General features: G+C 41.9%; 1 protein-coding gene across 8 annotated transcripts in view; it reads right to left on the reverse strand.

Moving 5' to 3' along the window:
* Positions 1 to 4,031: 4,031 nt before the first annotated feature.
* Positions 4,032 to 22,377, reverse strand: part of mak (male germ cell-associated kinase) — a 32,067-nt gene continuing 13,721 nt past the window's right edge. For 4 of the 8 annotated variants that reach the window (XM_061804632.1, XM_061804631.1, XM_061804637.1 and 1 more), the window contains 9 exons: positions 16,647 to 16,818; positions 16,171 to 16,338; positions 15,795 to 16,043; positions 15,482 to 15,699; positions 15,242 to 15,381; positions 15,010 to 15,153; positions 8,946 to 9,065; positions 5,037 to 5,126; positions 4,032 to 4,867 (listed from right to left, as the gene is read on the reverse strand). In XM_061804632.1, the coding sequence (XP_061660616.1) occupies positions 4,707 to 4,867; positions 5,037 to 5,126; positions 8,946 to 9,065; positions 15,010 to 15,153; positions 15,242 to 15,381; positions 15,482 to 15,699; positions 15,795 to 16,043; positions 16,171 to 16,338; positions 16,647 to 16,818 (1,462 nt within the window). In that variant the 3' untranslated portion in view covers positions 4,032 to 4,706. Of the gene's footprint in view, positions 4,868 to 5,036; positions 5,127 to 8,945; positions 9,066 to 10,300; positions 10,876 to 15,009; positions 15,154 to 15,241; positions 15,382 to 15,481; positions 15,700 to 15,794; positions 16,044 to 16,170; positions 16,339 to 16,646; positions 16,819 to 19,239; positions 19,337 to 22,377 lie in introns of those variants that run through there. The other 4 variants (XM_061804638.1, XM_061804639.1, XM_061804633.1 and 1 more) reach the window with 3 other exon arrangements.

A 22,377-nucleotide genomic window follows, 5' to 3' on the forward strand; every position in this document is an offset into this window, starting at 1 on the left:
TTTGCAGTGACTGCAGAAAGTATTCAGAGACCTGTAAAGTTTTCAGTCTTATATTGAAGCCGGTGACGAAAATAATTTCAATAATTTTTATACTCCATATTGACAAAAAAAGTTGAATGTTAAAAGCTTTTACAGATTTATTAAAAAAATGAATACAGTGGTGCCTTGGTTCTCAAACACAATCCGTTCCATAAGGTTGGTTGAAAACCAAAACTTTTGCAAACCGAAACACGTTTTCCCATTACAATGAATGGAAAATGAAATAATGCGTTCCAAGCCGAAAAGAGTTTTTTAAGCGATTGTATTTATTTATTTATGTATTTGTTTAAGCTTTTCCAGATAATAAACTGCATAGTAGAAATATATGTATAGTTTAAATTAGGGATCGTTTTCCTGTTGTAAAACTGGACGGATTGAAAAAAACCCCTCTCCATACAGATTCATGCCCAATTGCTTGAACGGTACAAATGCCGGCGTAAGACCGAGGCGGTTGCGCTACTCCGGTATTTACACAACCCCACCGTCGCAAAAACGGATCCAGTCTTTGGAACCCCAGTCTCGAAGCAGAACTTGAAGAGATGTGCCGAGGCCCTGTACAAGAGGCTGTTTCCTGAAGTACTTGACTCCGATGCAGAGGGCCCCACATCTCAGGAGGACACAGCCGCTGTTAGTTCCGATTCTGCAGTGAAGGATGAGTCACCTGTGTCATATTCCAGGTTGTTGCAGGAATATACGGCTGTCATGCAACAGATGAAGACCCAGGCTGCCCAGCCAAAACGTGACACCAAAGTGGACATGTCCAAAGAATTCAAAGCTTATGAGTCCAGTTTGACCAGAAGTCCTATCCTCGAATGTCTCTATAATGCCTTGTTAACATTTAAGCCGACCAGCGTGCAGTCCGAAAGGGCCTTTTCAATCGCAGGACAGTTTGCCACAAAATCAAGAGCAAGACTGTCAGGGAAAACCTTACACGTTATGTGCTTTCTTAAAAGACTACTTTAAGAAATCCAGCAAGCCTTAAATAGCTCATTTTGTTTGTTAACTGTTCTGTGCAGAGTAATCCGTATGATAATTTTCAGAACTTAATGTACCATACATTACAATTTTTCAACTGACTTTGTTTTGTCAAACGTTTTAATTTTTCTACCGTGTATATTTTTCCTATACGGCGCTCCCCCCACCTCATGAGACATGCCAAGGAGGCCAATGGTGATTGGTGAGTGTGCTACTGTAACATGCAAAATATTTTGTATTCGCAGTATATAAAAATGTTCTAAATGTATTAGGCCATGTGTGTTAATTTTTTTGGGGCTATTTTTGGTAAAGTTATTGATGGTTGAAATGATTGATAAACTTTGTTAAGCAATCATTAAAATAGTATGTGTGCTATCACGAATTTACGATTATATATTGCTGGTATTCTGGTACTAGACATACTTGTATTGTAAGAAATAAACAACATGAGAGATCAATTTATTATCTGTAACAACATTCAAATTTCAAACAGTGAATGTTGGACGTGGGCTGGAAATACCCCTCAAGAATTGGACACCCTCGGATGACCGCCAATCTTGGCAAGATGTTCCCTGTTGTTATACTTTCATGCCCTTTCTGAAAGTCCAAAAGAAGAATGTTAACATTAAAACATTTTTCCAAAAAAAAGCACAAAAATTTAACTTACACGAGTGCGTTGTTGAAAGCCACATTCAACAAGCTTGTTTGTCAATATTGTATACAAACTACCCCATTACCGCAGAGTAAATTAACGATCGATGGTACCAATTTTAAAACCGGTCAATCGTTTTTTTTTTGCTACAGGTGTTCGGTTAAAACCGATTATGAAAGTAAGGGTTTTTTTTGCGACCCCTATTTTAAATACTTTGTATAATTAAATCAGCTTTATTCAGGTGATGAAGTTCTACAAAATTATGGATGTCATTCCATTTAGTACAGATAGCTTTAATATCGGCACTTGAGGCATCCTTCCTGCCTTCAGCCTCATCAAACAAAATCTCCTCCCTTCCTCGCCAACACTGTCCCCAGCTAACTGCTGCGCGCTCACGAAAATAATAAGCATGTTTTCGACTTCCTCCAAGATCTGTGGCCTCTGCTTGGTCAACACGGTTGCTCCTTTAGCAACATCACTTGCTTTGAGGGCATCCTTGTGTTTCAGAATGGTGCTGATCGTCGTTTTCCCCATGCCATACTTCTTTGATCGCTCAGATACACGTTTTCCAAACCAGATTCGTGTTCCGCTATCAAATCCTTCTTGAAGTCGACAGTTTTACGCACCACTTTCCTTTTTTCAGCACCAGTAGTTCCACTTGCCTTCTTTGGAGCCATGATGGAGGGTTTATGTTGCTCAATTTGAAGAAAAAAAAGTCACTACAGTACTGGTAAACGTCCGCGAGCAAAGGAGTGTGTGAGTCAACTGGGTGTGGCGAGCGCGTTTTTTTGGGGGGGTGCATTCGAAAGCACAATAACAAATCGTCAAGGGTCAGTTGGTCGGGGTGTACGAAAACCAAAGAAAAAAAAATCTCGAAATTTTCATTCGAAAACCGATTTGTACGAAAACCGAGGTACCACTGTACTTAAATATCTCACAGCCATAAGTATTCTAACCCTTGACATACTGTATATTTAACTCAGGTGCTGTCCATTTCTTATGATCATCCTTGAGAGGGTTCTACACCTTCATTGGAGTCCAGCAGTGTTTGAATTTTACTGGTTGGACTTGATTAGGAACACCTATATAGCTCACAGTGCATGTCAAAGCAAATGAGAATCATGACGTCAAAGGAACTGCCTGAAGAGTTCAGAGACAGAGCTGTGCCAAAGCACAGATCTGACAAAAGTTATAAAAAAAAAAAAACATTCTGCTTTACTTTAGGTTCATAATAGTACAGTGGCCTCAATAAATGGAAGATATTTGGGACGACCAGACTGCTACCTACAGCAGGCTGTCCAGCCAAACTGAGCCATCGGCTGAGAAGAGCCTTGGTTGAGAGAGGTAAAAAGAACCCAGAGATCACTGTGGCTGACATGCAGTCGGGGGATGAGAGAAGGTTCTAGAAAGTCAACAACTAATGCAGGCCTCCACCAGTCGAGGCTCTATTGCAGAGTGGCGTGAAGGGAGCCTCTCCTCAGTGCAAGACACAAACAAGCAAGCATTTGCTTAAAAAACACCTCTAGGGCTCTAAGATAGTAAGAAACAAGATTTTCTGGTCTGATAAGAACATGATAGGACAGTTTGGCCTTTATTCTAAGCAGTATGTGTGAAGAAAAACAGCCCCTGCTCATCACGTGTCCAATACAGTCCCAAAAGTGAAGCATGGTGGTGGCAGCATCATGTTGTGGGAGTGTTTTTTCAGCTGCAGGGACCTGACAACTGTTTCAACAGAAAGAATGACGAATGCAGCCAAGTACAGGGATATCCTCTAACGTAAATGTTCTCCAGAGTGCTTGGGACCTTAGACTAGGTCGAAGAGTCACCTTCCAACACCACAAACAGAATCATCTTTATTCACCAAGGATGTCAGAAACATATAAGGAATTTGTCTCCGGTAGTTGGAGCTGCTCTAGAACGACATACATGACGACCACAGAAAGACAGCCAATTCAGACATAAAGAGTGTATACGTTATTCACTGTATATACTTTTTCACTTATCATATCTTGGCACATATCCATGTCAAAAGGTTCCTGGGGGCTGATATGGGGTCTGGGGGACTTTTTAATAAATGTGAAAAATGTAAACAATTTATTTTTTTTTCTTTTTGTATGCGGTGCTGTGTGTACTTTAATGCTGGGAAAAATTGACTTGAATATTTTAGCAAATGGCTGCAATATAACAGAGTGAAAAATTTAAGAGGGTCTAAATACTTTCTCTGCCCACTCTATATATTTAAGGATGACTCATCACAAGTTTACTTCTGTTCATTTATTTCTGTAAAAAAAAAAAAAAAAAGCAAAAAAATTACATTATATAAATTGAATGTATATATATATATATATATATATACAAACCTGTGCTGGTGCAATAAAGAAAACAGGCAATGTCAATGCAGTAAAAAAACAAAAAATCTTGCTAAATAAAGCTGGCATATCAATCGAATGGGTGCTACATGTAAGTCCTACAGGTTGTAAAACTGTTTTTGCAACAGTAACCTCCTGTAAAAGTATTTTTGGTTCATTACGCAGTGGAGGTTATAGCCTGTTTTTAGTGGGGTGACTTCACTCGGTCCACGGGTATTTTCACGGGGGGCAGACTTCCTCTGTCAACATGGAGAAGGGTTTGGGGGGTTGTTCATCACGTTTTAAGTCAGTTTATTATCATCAATAGCGGATTGGGGTCCATTTTGGAGCACCCCCCAGAAGCATCACTGTCACTATGTTCCACATCTATTGAGGATTGACAATAATTTACAACATACACTAGCATATCTATCTGCCTACACAAAGATAATGTTCAGTCTTCATAGAGGTTAGATTGGGGTTGTCCACTAAGTGTATCCATTCATTTTCTGAGCTGCTTATCCTCACGAGGGTTGCGGGAGTGCTGGAGCCAATCCCATCTGTCATCGGGCAGGAGGTGGGGTACACCCTGAACTGGTTGCCAGCCAATCACAGCCGCTAAGTGTACTTGAACCTTATTTTGCCCCAATTCAAAATGGATTTTGCAAAGACAAAGCACCTCCTGCACCCAACTACGGATTTCCACCATACTTTGAAATCCAGTCCACCCTGCCATGGACCGACTGCAGGGCAGGAGATCTGGTGATGAGATTCCCAGAAGTCTTCCCCAGAACCGAGTAGCTGTTCCCTTTCACCATCTGAGTTCTGTCTGTCCTCTTCCATCCCTCGTAATCTGGAAGAAGATGCCAATCAGTGCTTCATATGTGCAATAGTCAAATCTCTATTTGTGCAAAATAAGTACTACTCAAATGAAATCACAATGAATTTTAAAAGTTTCCACTATATTATACATCAAGTGCCAACTCAATCCCAGCAGCAGCTGTGTAGATAAATGACAATACCTTCGTTAGTTTCATTCAAAGATGAGGTGCACTTGAGCTTTGAACATTTTATTTGGTGTTTTTTTATTTCAGGAGAAGAAGAAGGATTGGCTGAAAGAAAGCAGGGTAAAGAGAATGTTAAAGTGAGTCAGTGGCAGTTTTCGATATGGGCCACACGGTCAGCCGCCCATAGTGGCAATCTCGGGGTGGAGACACAAGCACAAGTAAAAAAAAAACAAAAACAGTGCCTTTTATTCATTATTTTCAATATGGACGACGCTTTACATGTACAGTACGTAATGTGACTTGTGATTCGCAAACACAAGGACTCAAACACTAAAGCACAATTTAGGATTGGCTGACAGTTAAACGAAACACCATGATGCTTTTGCCACTGTGTCATTGTTGGATTAATTGGGTATAAAGTTATCTCATATTTGCTTTCTTGTTTTTTTTTACTGCTTCATTGCTTGTGTAATGGTGCAATCAAGAGGGCCATTGGGTGCCGTGGAAACACCAGACAGTGATGCAGAAGACAACATGAAGACTGATGATCTCAAGACGATGGTGAAGACATTGCAAAGACTCACATGGACTATTTTTGTCACAGTTGCTTTGTTTGTCACATTTGCTTTGTTGTGATGCGAACCACGCTAAGGAATAAAAAAGTGGAGACGTCGAGAGGTGATTAGAACGGGTTGGAGATTGTGAAAGAGACATCCCACGTTCTGCTCGTGAGCCTCAAGTTCCTCTTTTCTTCCTTCCTTGATATTTTTACTTTAAATGTCCTAGGCTGTTTAAACCTGACAGTCATAACACTTGTCGGAATACAGCATATTGCTGGTCTGTGAAAAAATCTAGGCAAAAATAAAACGAGTTGCATGGTAAACTTGCCAAATGTGCAAATCCATGTTCAAATAGAATAAATCACAAGTGAAATAGCACCTGTGAAACAGAAATGCTTCATTCTTTGGACCCAGACAACAATGTGGAACTGTGCTATGGAGCACAAGATATACTCTAATGAGACCAGCTCATTGAAGTGTAGTGAGTGATACTTTTCATTTATTTTTGTTTCCATGCTGGTCCTTCATGATAGCTGCCCCTTGCCATAATTTTTATTATTGTTTTATGCATATGTCATAATAACATAATATAGAGATGAAAGTGGACTTTTGTGAAAATTCCTGAAAATACAAATGCGTGCACTGGGGGGGGTCCAGGAAATTTTTTGAAAAATGGATGGCTGTGGTGCATCCTGGCGATATCTGTGAACAAAATTCACACAAAAATTGAAAGTAAAATTTCTAAGTCCTGAACAAAAAAAAAAAAATGGGCAGAAGTTCCCCAAGGGCCAAGCCCAGATTTTTTTTGCCCCACATCCTCCTATCACTGGTTTACACAAATTCCCAATTGTCATTAAAATATGCTTAAAATATGCTACCTTATCTCAAAACAAATGAATTAAGTGAACTATTCAGTAAAAAGACATCTCAAATTGTCCTTTTCCCCACATTATTCATATTATATAGTAAAGGTATAGAATATACACGAAAATATATCATAGAATTTGAACACCGTACAGCAAAACATGTTAGAGAAGTTGATCTGTAGTAATTGCTATTAACATTTAAGTCAAACTTGTTACGTCGCGTTGTACTGATACACTCGACCACATTGATCACTATCTTAGATATAGATCTAGTAATACTAATAGTATAATCAGTTGCCTTTAATATTTTCAGATATATATATATATATATATATATATATATATATATATATATATAATATATATATATATATATATATATATATATATATATATATACACATATGTGTGGCACGCCGCCACACTGCCTCACGATCGACGCAATGAGCACCCCTGGTGTAACTGAATTTCCTTTGACATGGCTCATGATGTTGATGACTTTCGATGTAAATGCACTCACATTACGTGAAGCAGTTCTGAACATGCTCTATACATGCTCAGTATGGTTAACTTGCATTTCCTGTTTCCGTGTGAATACCGGTTGTTTTGGAGCAGGCTTGTTTAGTTAACGTTTATGAAATAAACACGTAAATTAATGTCAAGACCACACAAAATAAGCGACGTCTTGAGAGAATGCGAGGGGAGGGGCGTTACTGTTACTAATGTTAGTGCCTCAACATGGCTACGCTCCTGAAAGCAAAACAACAAACTCAAACTCATGTTCGTTCAATGTTGTCAATTAATATCAGGATTAATTTTAGGCAATTTTTTCCTCAATTTTCCGGAGCAATTTTCATGAAAATTTAAAAATCCGTAATTCCGGGAAAATCCGGAGGACTTTCATCACTGAAATAATACGTGCAAGATCTATGCGGTTTCTTGATTAAATGCAAAAGGCAATAAAAACAGCATAAGGCTTACAAAATAATCGGATCAAATTTATGCCGTAGATAGTAAGTATTCAAGTAACTTTCTACTTCAGGGTTAGTACCCACTCATTCAAACCAGCTGAATGGCAACACAGCATTTGTGGGTTTTAAATGAGCAGGTCTCAGTCCCGCCAAGCCATACAAATACAGTCTATTACAGTGAAGAAAATATGCATTTGAACACCTTGCCATATTGCAAGTTCTCCCACTTAGAAATCATGGAGGGGCCTGAAATTTTTATCATAGGTGCATGTCTACTGTGAGCGAGATGATATAAAAGGAAAATCCAGAAATCACGATGTATAATTTTTTTAATGAATTATTTGTATGATAAAGCTGCAAATAAGTATTTGAACACCTGAGAAAACAATGTTAATATTTGGTGCAGTAGCCTTTGTTTGGAATTACAGAGGTCAAACATATTTAGTAGTTGTTCACCAAGTTTGGAGACACTGCAGGAGGGATTTTGGCCCACTCCTCCACACAGATCTTCTCTAGATCAGACAAGTTTCTGGGCTGTGGCTGAGAAACACAGAGTTTCAGCTCCCTCCAAAGATCTTCTATTGGGTTTAGGTCTGGAGACTGGCGAGGCCACGCCAGAACCTTCATATGCTTCTTACGGAGCCACTCCTTGGTTTTCCTGGTTGTGTGCTTCAGGTCATTGTCATGTTGAAAGACCCAGCCAGGAGCCATCTTCAATGCTCTGACTGAGGGAAAGAGGTTGTTCCCCAAAATCTCACAATACATGGCCGCGGTCATCCTCTCCTTAATACAGTGCGGTCATCCAGTCCCATGTGCAGAAAAACACCCCCAAAGCATGATGCTACCACCCCATGCTTCACAATAGGGATGGTGTTCTTGGGATGGAACTCATCATTCATCTTCCTCCAAATACGGTTAGTGGAATTATGACCAAAAAGTTCAATTTTGGTCTCATCTGACCACGAAATATTCTCCCATGTCTCCTCTGTATCATCCAAATGGTCATTCGCAAACTTAAGACGGACCTTGACATGTGCTGGTTTAAGCAGGGGAACCTTCCGTGCCATGCATGATTTGAAACCATGATGTCTTTGTGTATTACCAACACTCACCTTGGAAACGGTGGTCCCAGCTCTTTTCATTCACTAAGTCCTGTTGTGTAGACCCGGGCTGACTCCTCACCTTTCTAAGGATCATTGAGACCCCACGAGCTGACATCGTGCATGGCTTTACTTCGACTGAGATTGACCGTCATCTTTAGCTTCTTCCATTTTCTAATGATTACTCCAACAGTGGACCTTTTTTTAAATTTTGTAATTGTCATTGTCATTGTCAGACTGCCTGCTCAGCGGAGTAATTCTTGCCAGAACTGCCACTGAAGTAACTTCAACTCTACATGCACATGCTCGGAAAAAGAAAGTTTGAAACGAGACAGAGCAGAAAGGTATTCCCTACAATTATCATTCATTATCAGGGGACAATTAAGCTTTCATCTGTTGGGTAGAAACACCCAAAAGGAGTCTTTACTTGTGTGGTGGCTGGCTAAAGGAGCAAGCTGGATCCTCTGTCCCATGGAGCCCACTTCTTTCTTTTGTAATGAAGGGACGTAGCGCTTGGACAGATTGTACTTGGTGCTCACAAAATTCCCTGAAAAGGAAGGAACAAAAACAGGTGAGCTGTCTCTTAACGTGACTGGAGAAACCACTTTCTACACTAACTGCAAGCAAAAACCCCAAAAGATTCAGTATACTGTTTGATTTAGCATGCTTGAGGTGGTTAATGTATGCTATGAGTTTCATACAGTTCAGTCTGCTTTGCCACAACACATTTTGGAACTGATCTACATTTCCACAGAGGCATATGTAGGCCTAACACCAGTTTCATGTATAGCAAAGAAATTCTGTGGGCACTGTGATCACACCAACATGCAATTGAATAAGCAATGCCTATAAATGTAAATTTTTCTTTCAGGCCGGCCATGATGTACGGATTAGAGACAGTGGCACTGAAGAAACAACAGGAATCTGAACTGGAGGTGGCAGAAATGAAGATGTTGAGGTTCTCGCTCGGAGTGACCAGGTTGGATAGGATTAGAAATGAGCTCATTAGAGGGACAGCCAAAGCTGGATGTTTTGGAGACAAGATTCGAGAGAGCAGACTTCGATGGTTTGGACATGTTCAGAGGCGAGAGAGTGAGTATATTGGTAGAAGGATGCTGAGGATGGAGCTCCCAGGCAAAAGAGCGAGAGGAAGACCAAAGAGAAGGTTTATGGATGTGGTGAGGGAAGACATGAGGGCAGTTGGGGTTAGAGAGGAAGATGCAGGAGATAGGCTAAGATGGCAAAAGATGACACGCTGTGGCGACCCCTAACAGGACAAGCCGAAAGGAAAAGAAGAAGAAGAAGAAGAAGAAGTCTTACAGCAAGCAGCCTTAATCTAATAAATAAGCAATAGAGATCAAGAACAGAGGTGAGCACAAGAAAGAAGCCTTAGAAGGAGCAGGCAAATTGGAGAGTGATATTGTCTGTCTTATCTACATGACAAATGAATTTCGAGGGATCTCTCAAGTCACAGACACTTTTCTGATGACTCCTGTAACCATTGCTGGGGTGACTAGCTGCATCATTACCATTTAGGGCTCTTTGTAATTAAGAAACGGTGTGCTTAGAGAGGCGACAAAATGCAAAAACAACTTACAATGTGATATCAATATTTTATTTACAACATTATGCAAAAAAAAAGTCACTTAAGTTTCCCCTTAAACCTCTAACATGTCATTTATAGTTCGATATCAGGCTGACTCTACATGGCATTTGGTTGATGTATGTCGAGGTTTACTGTACATTTACACTATATATATATATATATATATATATATATATATATATATATCAGGTAAAACAGGTGGTCAAGTTTATTTATATAACCCTCAATCACAAAAGACTCTCGAACAATTTCATTAATACACAGTTCACAAAGATAAATGACATCCCTTGGTCTAAACCAGCGGTGGGCAAATGTTTTGACTCACGGGTCACATTGGGTTCTAAAAATTGACAGATGTATTTGTCCATTAACCTGGATCTGTGACGGGCTTTGTTGATCTTCATAACCTCGACAGTGTGCTCACACTCATAGGTCAAGTCAAACTACACTAGCATCTTCTGTGCCGTCCTCTCGAGGTTTGGAAACATGGCTTTGTTTAGTGAAGCTTAAAAGTCATTCAGTTTAAGAGACTTGAATTTCTCCTTTGAGGCAGAGTTGAACTGAAGATCAATCAGTTCCAATTGCAGTGCCGGCGGTGCTGTTTCAGGGTCTTGTGACAATGGCCAAGACATCAACTGAAGTGGCGTCTCAATTTTACCAAAATCAAAGAATCGACAGACGAAGTCTCTGTGCAGGTCGTCCAGTGATTTGCATTATTTCTTCGCGCTTCGGGTGGCATCTTTCTGCCTGGCTAGTGTGGGAAAATGAGGGAAAGATTTGTTCAACATTTGTGTGAAAAATAAAATCAGCTTGTATTTTGAAGGCTCTCACAATTGTGTACATGTCGTGCACAAACTGATCTTTACCCTGTAGCTTCACGTTCAGCTCATTCCTATGTGAAAATATGTCCACACCATATGCAAAATCACAAAGCCAGTTCATGTCACTCAGCTTAGGAAATTCATTGGATTTCCCCTTTAACTGTAAAAACAAGCTTAATCTCCTCTTTGAGCTCCCACTCTCATTGAAATATTCTCCTCTGTACAGTAACCGCCCGTTCTTGCATTTACTGCATCGCATAACTTGCATGCTTCATTGCAAAGTGACGGCAGCTTCTTGGGATACGAGCCACACAGCGGTTGATCTTTTGTTCTCCACTCTTTATTAAATACCCCTCACTCACTGTCCACTTTCTTTTTCCATGGTTCGCTCGTTTTTACAGAAGGGATTAAACGGCAATGGGAAAATGAGAGTGAAATAAAGAGTACACTACACTTCAAGAAAGGTCCACTAATGTTCAGTGGGCCCTGTATTGGGGCAAACTCTGTAATTGCAGGGACAACGTGAATTAGTGATGATTTAGATTTTTTTTTTTTTTGGATAAATGGATAAGCATTATGGGCCATATTGAAAAGCCTAACAGGCTGTATACGGGCTGGGGGCCGTAGTTTGCCCATACCCCCTTAAACTCTAAAACCCTGTCTGGACAGGGAAAAATTCTGAGAAAATCAACTGGGAATGGGTAATGGGTGGAGAGATTCCCCTTCCTGGATGACCAGGCTGCCGCATGGATGCCAAGAGGGTTACATTAATCACATTATATGATGATGTAAAACATTACATTAAAAAGCATGATAGTAAATTTGATTAAATAAATATCCATTGGTAGAGTCCTCCAAGGAAGAGATTCTCCTTAAATCCAATCCCATGTTATCGATACAGAATCACTATTACAACAGCTCTGGGGAAGTGGTCCTCCTCAGGTCTTGTCCTGTTCGATTGATGTAGAATTCTTTAGAGCAAGAGCCTTACTTTCTCATAAACACGTCAGCCCCTCTCAAGCAATTGAGGGGAGGGGTTTCAGGACAAGAAAAGCGTCAGATGCGCCAAATTTCAGATGCCAGGGTGTAGAAATGTCTTGAGTCAATATCAAAATATTTCTACACACTTAGCTGCTTTCATTTTTGCAAACAGGGTATTCCAGAGTACTGGAGCCAAACAAGAGAACCTGTGAATTTCTTTTTAGCTCTCAGTCACAAAAAGACCATCACTTTGTGAGCATAAACCATAGGTTGGAACATGAGGTACCACTAAGTCAACAAGATAGGATGGCACAGATCCATGTAGTGTTCGATATGTAAGCAGAAAAACTTTAAATCACAGCTCATGTGGACCATATGCAAGTGTAAATAGACAGTATAGGGGTATTATGATGAAACTTTCTACCCCCAGTCAGGGGTCTTGCTGCAACATTTTGCACAAAGTGCAGGCTTTTAATCCTAGACATGGGAAGACCAGAAAGAAACACAAAATAGTAAAGTCGAGATGAAATGCATGATCTATGGTGTCTGCAACAGAGGTAGAAAGATACAATGGGCCTTATCTCAGCAAGATTGTGAAGATGGGAAAGAGAGTTAAAATAATGTTTCTGATGTGTATGAGTTGAAGAGAAAGAAACATAGACATATTTTTTGCAGTGTCAATGGGTAATTGTACTTTTTTCAAAACTCATAATGATTCCTTAAACAAATGTTGGACCAATAACTAGCATCTTAGTTATCTGGGGGTGAAAATGGGTAAAATCATTGGACATACATTTTTGGATCTCAACAAGACACACCTCCAGAGTAAAGCATAGTCAGTTCTGAAGTTCCGAAGATATCTGTGATAGGCTCCAGCACTCCTGGAACCCTTATCAGGATAAGTGAATCAGAAAATGGATGGATGGAAGATGACATGTCAAAGTCCAGAGCAAGTAAAAGATTATTAGGCTTATCTCAGTAGAGTGATTTACAGTGAATCCATACTGAAATAGTTCAAAGAGAATTCTGGAGGCCATCTGGTTATTAATTTGTTGTTTTACAATTTTTTGAAGAATTTTGAAGAACCATGAGCACAGTGCGCAACTGATACTGTGAGGATCTGGGATCTATTAGTCAATTTATCAGTATTGTGATGAGATTTTCCATTTGTCGCTTTGTTCTCCCTCGTAAATTGTGTGTGTTGATAGTCCTAGTTAACCTCAAAACCCATTGTAACAGGCTCTCTAACTGATGGTGTTCCAGCCTGCTCAAAAGTTAATTGTCATGGTAACTTCAAACATTTATTTATGTTGTAAGTACAAACATTTCTAGTTGAAACCAGAAGTTGTGAATTGTCATCCCTTACAAAAGATAACACTGAAAGTCCTTTGGTGGTATAAAAGTGAGAGACGGAAAGAGAAAAAAACAGACAGTTATCTATGTCAAGCTGCAAAAACAACATCACATAAATAAATAACAGAAATGTCTCTTGTTCTTTGTTCTTGTTGCTTTGTTGTTCTTTGTTCTGAATGTTGTACCAGAGCACCACTGACTGCTGAAGAAAAATTGCTTGTGTGTTTTCACACATTTGGCCAATAAAGCTGATTCTGATTCTGACATGAGGAACAGCCTGACCGGGAGAAGTAAAACCCACAACAGGATAAAACCTGTTAAAGGTAAGGTAGAACTAATGGAACTAATATTCGGTAGATATGTAAAATGTAAATTTGCCAACACAGGTCATGAAACACAGCTTGTAACCATATGTGAGGGTAGGAATGTAGGAACTTAGCTCTCTTATTACCAAAACATCTATACAGATGCTGCACCAATCCGCCTGTCGATCACCTTCTCTATTCTTCCCTCACTTGTGAACAAGAACCCAAAATACTTGAACTCCTCCACTTGGGGCAGGTTCTCATCCCTGATCTGGAGAGGGAACGCCACCCTTTTCCGACTGAGGACCATGGTCTCGGATTTGGAGGTGCTGATTCTCATCCGAGCTGCTTCACAATTAGCTGTGAACATCTCCAGTGAGCGTTGGAGATCACGGCTTGGTGGAGCCGACAGAACCACATCATCTGCAAAAAGTAGAGACGGAATACTGAGGCCACGAAACCGGACCCCCTCTGACTCCGCCGTTGAGATTCTGTCACTAAAAGTTGTGTAACGAATCGGTGACAAAGGGCAGCCTTTGCGGATTCCAACTCTCACCAGAAATGAGTCCGACTTACTGTCACCAACGCGGACCTAACCCTGACACCGGTTGGACAGTCCATATCAGGGAGTTTGGTACCCCATACTCCCGAAGCACCTCACACAAGACTCCCCATGGTCGAATGCCTCTTCGAAATCCACAAAACATGTAGGCTGGCTGGGCGAACTCTCATGCTCCCTCGAGGACCCTGCTGAGGGTGAAGAGCTAGTCCACTGTTCCATGTCCACGACAATAACCACATTGCTCCTCCTGAATCGGAGATTCAACTTCCCGAAGGACCCTTCTCTCCAGCACCTCTGAATAGACCTTACTAGGAAGGCTCAGGAGTGTGATCCCCCTGTAGTTGGAACACACCCTCTGGTCCCCCTTCTTAAAAAGGGAGACCAGCACCCTAGTCTGCCACTCTAAAGAAACTGTCCTCAATGTCCATGGGATATTACACAGGTGTGTCAACCAGGACAGCCCCACCACATGCAGAGCCTTTAGGAACTCTGAGCAAATTTCAACTATCCTCGGGACCGTGTCACCAAGAAGCTTTTTAACCACCTCGGTGACCTCAACCCCAGAGATGGAAGAGCCCGGCTCAGAGAACCCAGACCCAGCTTCCTCATGGAAAGACATGAAAATGGAATTGAGGAGGTCTTCGAAGTATTCTCGCCACCAACTTACAATGTCCTGGGTCGCGGTCAGCGGTCCCCCATCCAGATTTTCAATTCAACTGAGATTAGTGCTGTGTGATTGTCACTCCAAAACATTGACTTTGTTATCTTATTCTTATTCAGAAACTGAGGACACCTGGCCAGCACACATCCAGCAGCCCTAATGAACAATGTCTTAATTTATGTACGTCATGATGACTTCTTACGTGGTTTGGCTCTGTTGACAGATAATGCCGCTCCAGTGGAAACAAGTGGGTTGTTTACAGCGTTCGAGTTCTCCCACAAATCCCGTAACGTCAAACCACTCAACAGTTTTTCTCCTGATGTTGCCTCAGTCTTTCCAATCAAACCTTGAAAAACAGACATCCACAATCAAGCATCTTGCCACATATGACTGTAGATTCTGTAAACTGTAAATTCAGAGTCAAGAAGTCTTACCAGGCAGGTATCTCGACTGGCTGAGATAATGTTGGCGTGCTGCAGATCCTGAGAGATTGGGGTCCACTGGACCAACTTTAACATTGTTAGGTAGTTTTGTAATAGTACTGAAGGAATACAGAGGTTTTGGCTCCCTGGCCCTGCATGATGAAAATGTGAATTGCTGTTTTCATGCAGATTTATAAATATTGCCAAATAAATCTAGATAACTACAATCTGCAGCTAAGCTTCATCACGTACTGTGGCCAAAGTTTCTTTGGGTTCCTCTCCTCATTTAAGTTCCTCAAACTAGGTTTCTTCAAGTGAGAAACAGCTGTGTCTGACTTGTCTGACTGATCAGAATCCTCCCAGCTGTCTGAGGTCTTTGCTGCTGTCTGGCCCCAGCGGCGTCTTCCATTCTTCACCATGCCTGGTCCCCCTAGACGAATTTGGTTTTCACTGCCCACTGATGCTTCTTTCTGAGGACAGTGATACATTGATGTGCATACAAGAGTGTCAAATGGTAAATCAAGCATCATTCTACAGATGAATGGAAGCTCAAAGTGGGGCTCACGACTTTGTCGATGCCACCTGGTTTACTTCCAGCTTGAGGCAGAATAATTGGCTGCAGAGGTTGATGCTGATGGATGGTTTGAGAAGATGGGTTTGAGGCGTTGGGTTCAGAAGAGGACTGTTTGGGGTCCACATTAGAATCTGTGACCTGCTTCTGTATTGTATGTCGGGCCTGCGCTTTCTTGGATTCTTGGCCATGAGGATGAGGACCCAAAACCTGCCCAACCTGGAAGTATGGGTAACGCAGGGCCTATCCATATTGGACAAAGAAACATTCCATCAACATTGTTTTCTGACACTGTAAAACCTGCTCTTCCAAATATACTGCAATTTGACTCATTGAAAGAAGGTGTGCTTTGTGATGATGTTGTGTTTACCTGTACAGCAGTGGGTCTTTTTTTGGGATCCCACTGCAGCAGGTCCTTCATCAGAGTAATCGCCTCTCTGCTAGCATTGGGAATAAGCGTCTTCAGTGGGGTCGGCACACATTGAGGAAATCGAAAGTTCATGGCTGAAGCCAGTTGGTAGCCCTCTGGCCAATCCAGCTAATGAAAAAGACAATAAAATGATTTCTGGTATATTTGTCCATCCTATTCTATGCTATCCTGTTCATGTTCTCGACAGAGGCTGGAGCCTTTCCTAAATGACTTACTGTCAAACAGTTTTCAGGTCAATGTCAATGGAGCACTAAGTGGAAATTGAGCCCAGTCACACTGGACAATTTCAGCTATATGAACCACTATACTACCAAGATTTAATTTATGACACTTTTACAGTACAAATATTGTAGTTTTTCATACTTAATTTAGTTTTGGTTTCATTTCAGTGTGCAAATGTTTCTCCTTTATCTCACCTTCTTGACAGTGCCTAGGACTTGGCAGATCTTAAAAATTTCATCCACTTCACTATTCCCAGGGAAAAGAGGCCTCAGTGTATAGAGCTCTGCCATGATGCATCCCATGGCCCACAAGTCAATAGGAGAGCTGTAAGTAGATGACCTGAGCAGAACCTCTGGCGCTCGGTACCTAGCAAACAATCTCAGTTAAATATAAGAGAATACCACTGATTGACAACACAGTGTGTATGTGTATGTATATGTGTGTGTATATATATATATATATATATATATATATATATATAGTTACCAGCCAATTGGAGGGCACATCGAGACAACCAGCTGCACTCACAATCACACCTAGGGGCAATTTAGAGTGTCCAATTAATGTTGCATGTTTTTGGTATGTCAAAGAAAACCAGATTGTGAGTGTGGCTGTTTGGATATATTCTACACATGCCTGACTTGAGTGTGGGCTCAATTCTCGCTCAGTGATGGTGGCGATATCTGCCCCGCAACTGACTGGCAACCAGTTCCACGTGTAGTCCAGCTTTTGCCCGAAGCAAGCTGGGATAGGCTTCGGCTCTCCCATAACCCTAATAATATATCCGTCCATTATATTATGTATAATGGATGGATGACTATATATATGAATGGATAAAGTGGATCGATGACTGAGAGGACTGAGGAGAGGCGAAAGGAGTACATCGAGATGCGACGTAGGGCAAAGGTAGAGGTGGCAAAGGCTAAACAAAAGGCATATGAAGACATGTACACCAGGTTGGACACGAAAGAAGGAGAAAAGGATCTCTACAGGTTGGCCAGACAGAGGGATAGAGATGGGAAGGATGTGCAGCAGGTCAGGGTGATTAAGGATAGAGATGGAAATGTGTTGACTGGTGCCGGTAGTGTACTAAATAGATGGAAAGAATACTTTGAGAAGTTGATGAATGAAGAAAATGAGAGAGAAGGAAGAGTTGAAGAGGCAAGAGTGAAGGACTAGGAAGTGGAAATGATTACTAAGGGGGAAGTCAGAAAGGCACTACAAAGGATGAAAAATGGGAAGGCAGTTGGTCCTGATGACATAACGGTAGAGGTATGGAAGGAATTTGGAGAGATGGCTGTGGAGTTTTTGACCAACTTATTCAACAGAATACTAGCGGGCGAAAAGATGCCTGAAGAATGGAGGAAAAGTGTTCTAGTTCCCATTTTTAAGAACAAAGGGGATGTTCAGAGCTGTGGGAACTATAGAGGAATAAAGTTGATGAGGCACACAATGAAGTTATGGGAAAGAGTAGTGGAGGCTAGACTCAGGACAGAAGTAAGTATCTGCGAGCAACAGTATGGTTTCATGCCTAGAAAGAGTACCACAGATGCATTATTTGCCTTGAGGATGCTCGTGGAAAAGTACAGAGAAGGTCAGAAGGAGCTACATTGTGTCTTTGTGGATCTAGAGAAAGCCTATGACAGAGTACCAAGAGAGGAACTGTGGTACTGCATGCGTAAGTCTGGTGTGGCAGAGAAGTATGTTAAAATAGTACAGGACATGTATGATGGCAGCAGAACAATGGTGAGGTGTGCCTTAGGTGTGACAGAGGAATTTAAGGTGGAGGTGGGACTGCATCAGGGATCAGCTCTGAGCCCCTTCCTGTTTGCAGTGGTAATGGATAGGCTGACAGATGAGGTTAGACTGGAATCCCCTTGGACCATGATGTTCGCAGATGATATTGTCATATGCAGTGAAAGCAGGGAGCATGCAGAGGAACAATTGGAAAGATGGAGACATGCACTGGAAAGGAGAGGAATGAAGATTAGCCGAAGTAAAACAGAATATATGTGTGTGAATGAGAAAAGTAGAGGGGGAAGAGTGAGGCTACAGGGAGAAGAGATAGCGAGGGTGGACGACTTCAAATACTTGGGGTCAACAATACAGAGCAATGGAGAGTGTGGTCAGGAAGTGAAGAAACGGGTCCAAGCAGGTTGGAACAGCTGGCGAAAGGTGTCTGGTGTGTTATGTGACAGAAGAGTGTCTGCTAGGATGAAGGGCAAAGTTTACAAAACAGTGGTGAGGCCGGCCATGATGTACGGATTAGAGACGGTGGCACTGAAGAAACAACAGGAAGCTGAACTGGAGGTGGCAGAAATGAAGATGTTGAGGTTCTCGCTCGGAGTGACCAGGTTGGATAGGATTAGAAATGAGCTCATTAGAGGGACAGCCAAAGCTGGATGTTTTGGAGACAAGATTCGAGAGAGCAGACTTCGATGGTTTGGACATGTTCAGAGGCGAGAGAGTGAGTATATTGGTAGAAGGATGCTGAGGATGGAGCTCCCAGGCAAAAGAGCGAGAGGAATACCAAAGAGAAGGTTTATGGATGTGGTGAGGGAAGACATGAGGGCAGTTGGGGTTAGAGAGGAAGATGCAGGAGATAGGCTAAGATGGCAAAAGATGACACGCTGTGGCGACCCCTAACGGGACAAGCCGAAAGGAAAAGAAGAAGATAAAATGGATCGATGGCTATATATATCCATTGAGCCATCCATTTTCTACCGCTTATCAAAGGTCAGGTAGCGGGGTCAGTATCTTTCGAAGAGATACACTCTCCTCAGATACCTCATCCAGCTCCTCCAGGGGGATCCCAATGTATTTCCAGGCCAGCCGAGACACGTAGTTTCTCCACCATGTCTTGGGTTGTTCCTGGGGTCTCCACCTGGTGGGACATGCCCAGAACACCTCACCAGGGAGGCGTCCAGGAGGAATCCAAATAAGATGCTACAGCCACCTCATCTGGCTCCTCTCAATGTGGAGGAGCAACAGCTCTGAGCTCTTCCCGGATGACTGAGCTTCTCTATAAGGGAGAGCCCGGACACCCTATATTCGGGAACTTTCAGTCACAACCCACAAGGGTAGAAACGTAGACTTATTGGTAATTTGAGTGTTTCACCTTTTGGCTTAGTTCCTTTTTTTTACCACAGTGGGCCAATACAAACTCCGTATCACTGCAGAAGCTGCACTGATCTGCCTATTTACCTTTTGTTCCCTTCTTCCCTCACTTGTGAAGAAGACCCCAATATATTTGAACTATTTCACTTGTGGAACGATCCTATCCCCGACCTAGAGAGGACAAAACCCCCCTTTTATGACTGAGGACAATGGTTTCAGATTTGGAGGTGCTGATTCTCATCCCAGCCTCTTCACACTCAGCTCTGAACTGCTCCAGTGAGAGTTGGAAATCATGGCTTGATGAAGCCAACAGAACTACATCATCTGCAAAAAAGCAGAGATGCAATGCTGAGAACATAAATCTGTAACCCAGAGCAGATAATTTTGACAAAATTGCTGTGCTCGTGGAACAAGGGGAGGATGAGCAGTTGCAAGCAAGGACTGGGTCTTGGAACTCAAATTGACCATGAGAAGTGTGAATGACTGCCATAAGGGAGGCGTTGGAGATACACTTCCCACTCCGCACTGACCTGTCACGGATGTGTGCCTGCATGCAAGGAGCAGAGGAGAGAGCAGCTGCGTACGTTCACTACCTCATGGACGTTTGTGAAAGCCTTTCTCGACTTTCTAAACAAGCCACTTTTGACGGCGAGGAGAGTCCCTTCGGGTCCGTTGTGAGAGCAGCATCTGTGACTGGTTTACGTTCCCCATTGACCAAAAACATGGCTAACACCCTGATTGGCAGCTGGTCAAACAATCACCTGACAGAACTTATGCGACATACCAAACACGCTGGAACCAAAGAATGCAACCAGATGAAGAAAAAAGAAGAGAATTTGGTGAAGGCATCGCAGAATGCACACCTAGCGATGGCTGCAATTTCAAAGCTGAGGGCATGGTAGATGAGGCATGAAACGTGGAGGGGGTATGGGAGAGTTGTGACTTCAATGATGACATATGCCCCTACTATGGAGAGAAGGGCCATGACAAAGGGACTGCTCAAAAATATGTCTAGACGGCATTGGTGACTGTCAGAGGAGGTGTGCGGGGTCAGCTCACATGGTGTCGCATCTGACTGATTCCTGACTGGCCCCAGAGCAGCAGAGTTGACCGGTGATACACAAACAGACCTGCACCCAACACTCGCTCTCCGCAATAAAGAAGCACTTGCTGCTGATAAATTGTATGCTGAGACTCATGATAAGATTATTGCTTCAAAGAAATAAATTGCAGCACAAACCACTCAATATTCACACGCTTTTGTAATCTGCAGTATACATGAACTTTTTCCATAGTTGACTGATAAATAATACACTCGTGAATTTCCTTGATTATTCGGGAGCTTCAAATTCTGTAATTATGGCCTCCGAGCCTGTTGTTCTTTCTCCAACCAAATTATCTCGTTACTCAATGTGTGCAAATGTAAGTTTCACAAAAGATAAATTTCCGCACCCTGCTTCATGCGCATTGCTTGGCTTTGGGCCAGATGTGCCCTTTATTGCATCCGTTTATAGTGTCATCCACATGTCCAATCAATCTGTTGTAAGGAATCTCATGATAAAATTGGAATTGGTACTAACATCCAGTCCCAATTGTATTGAAATCACACATCCGGTAGGAATCATCATTTGTCAGATTCAGTCCGGACAACTCGCACTACAATAATCTGACAAGATTTCCGGTTCAGTTCATTTCTCATGGTTCTGACATAATGAGGAGCCACAAATTGCATTGTACGACATATATGCATGACAGACCAGGCTAACATTTAGAGAAGACTTTTTTTACAGAGACCTAAATGACTCCTTGAATATCAGTGCACTTTTTTCAACAAAGACTTTTGCCCAGTCTCACTAACACCAGCGCAGCTGTCATTTCTTTGACTAACCAACCTGCAGCAAAATGGTGGGATGCTGGACCATTTGTTTATAAATCACAGTGTGCGACTGATGGGGCACGCCATCATATCCAACAATATGTTTTCCAGAATTTGTTGATGCACACACAAAGGCATTTAGTGCACACATACGTGCCCTCCACTCCGTTTATCTCACATTGTAGTCGACCTTGTTCCAATCTCAGTCGTTTCACACACAAACTCCTAAGGACATTACGCCGCTGCTGGAGAAAGTCCCATCATTACTGTGGGCTACCAGTAAGCATGATGTTGGGCTAATTCAAAATTGTCCACCTGTTCAGATTGATCTTAAATCATGTTAGCACCCTGTACAGCATCAACACACGGTACACAGAGATGCTGTTGACAGTATTCAACCGGTATTTTGACGCATTGCTCAAAGATGGAACAATTGTACAATATGATAATTTGCCAGTTCAAATGCCGATAGTTCCGGTGAAAAGAAATTAGACCTCAAGGTCAGCCAATTGAATGTGTTTTGTTCAAGAATTGCAAGCTGTTAATGCTGCAATAAATGCTCTGGCTCTTTGTGTGTCAAAACCTTATACAATTTTGAGCCAAATTCCACCTGGCACAAAGTGGTTTTCAGTTGTTGACCTTTCTAATGGATTTTTTTCCTGTGCCAGTTCATAAAGATTCACAATTTTGTTTATTTCACTTTCAAAAGGAAATAGTACATTTGGCCCGGTTTCTACCTCTTCTACAAGGCACTCGCTCACCGTCTTGAAGCTTTGACACTCATAGCTTTGCTACAATATGTTGATTTGATTGATTTAATTTGTTGATTGCTGCTCCCACCAAAGAACAGTGTGAGACTGATACGATTGCTTTGTTAAAACACCTCGCATCAGAAGAGGACAAAACATCCTTTTCAAAACTGCAGTTTTTAT

Source organism: Syngnathoides biaculeatus, chromosome 19 (genome assembly GCF_019802595.1).
Source record: "Syngnathoides biaculeatus isolate LvHL_M chromosome 19, ASM1980259v1, whole genome shotgun sequence".
Classification (NCBI taxonomy): Eukaryota; Metazoa; Chordata; class Actinopteri; order Syngnathiformes; family Syngnathidae; genus Syngnathoides; species Syngnathoides biaculeatus.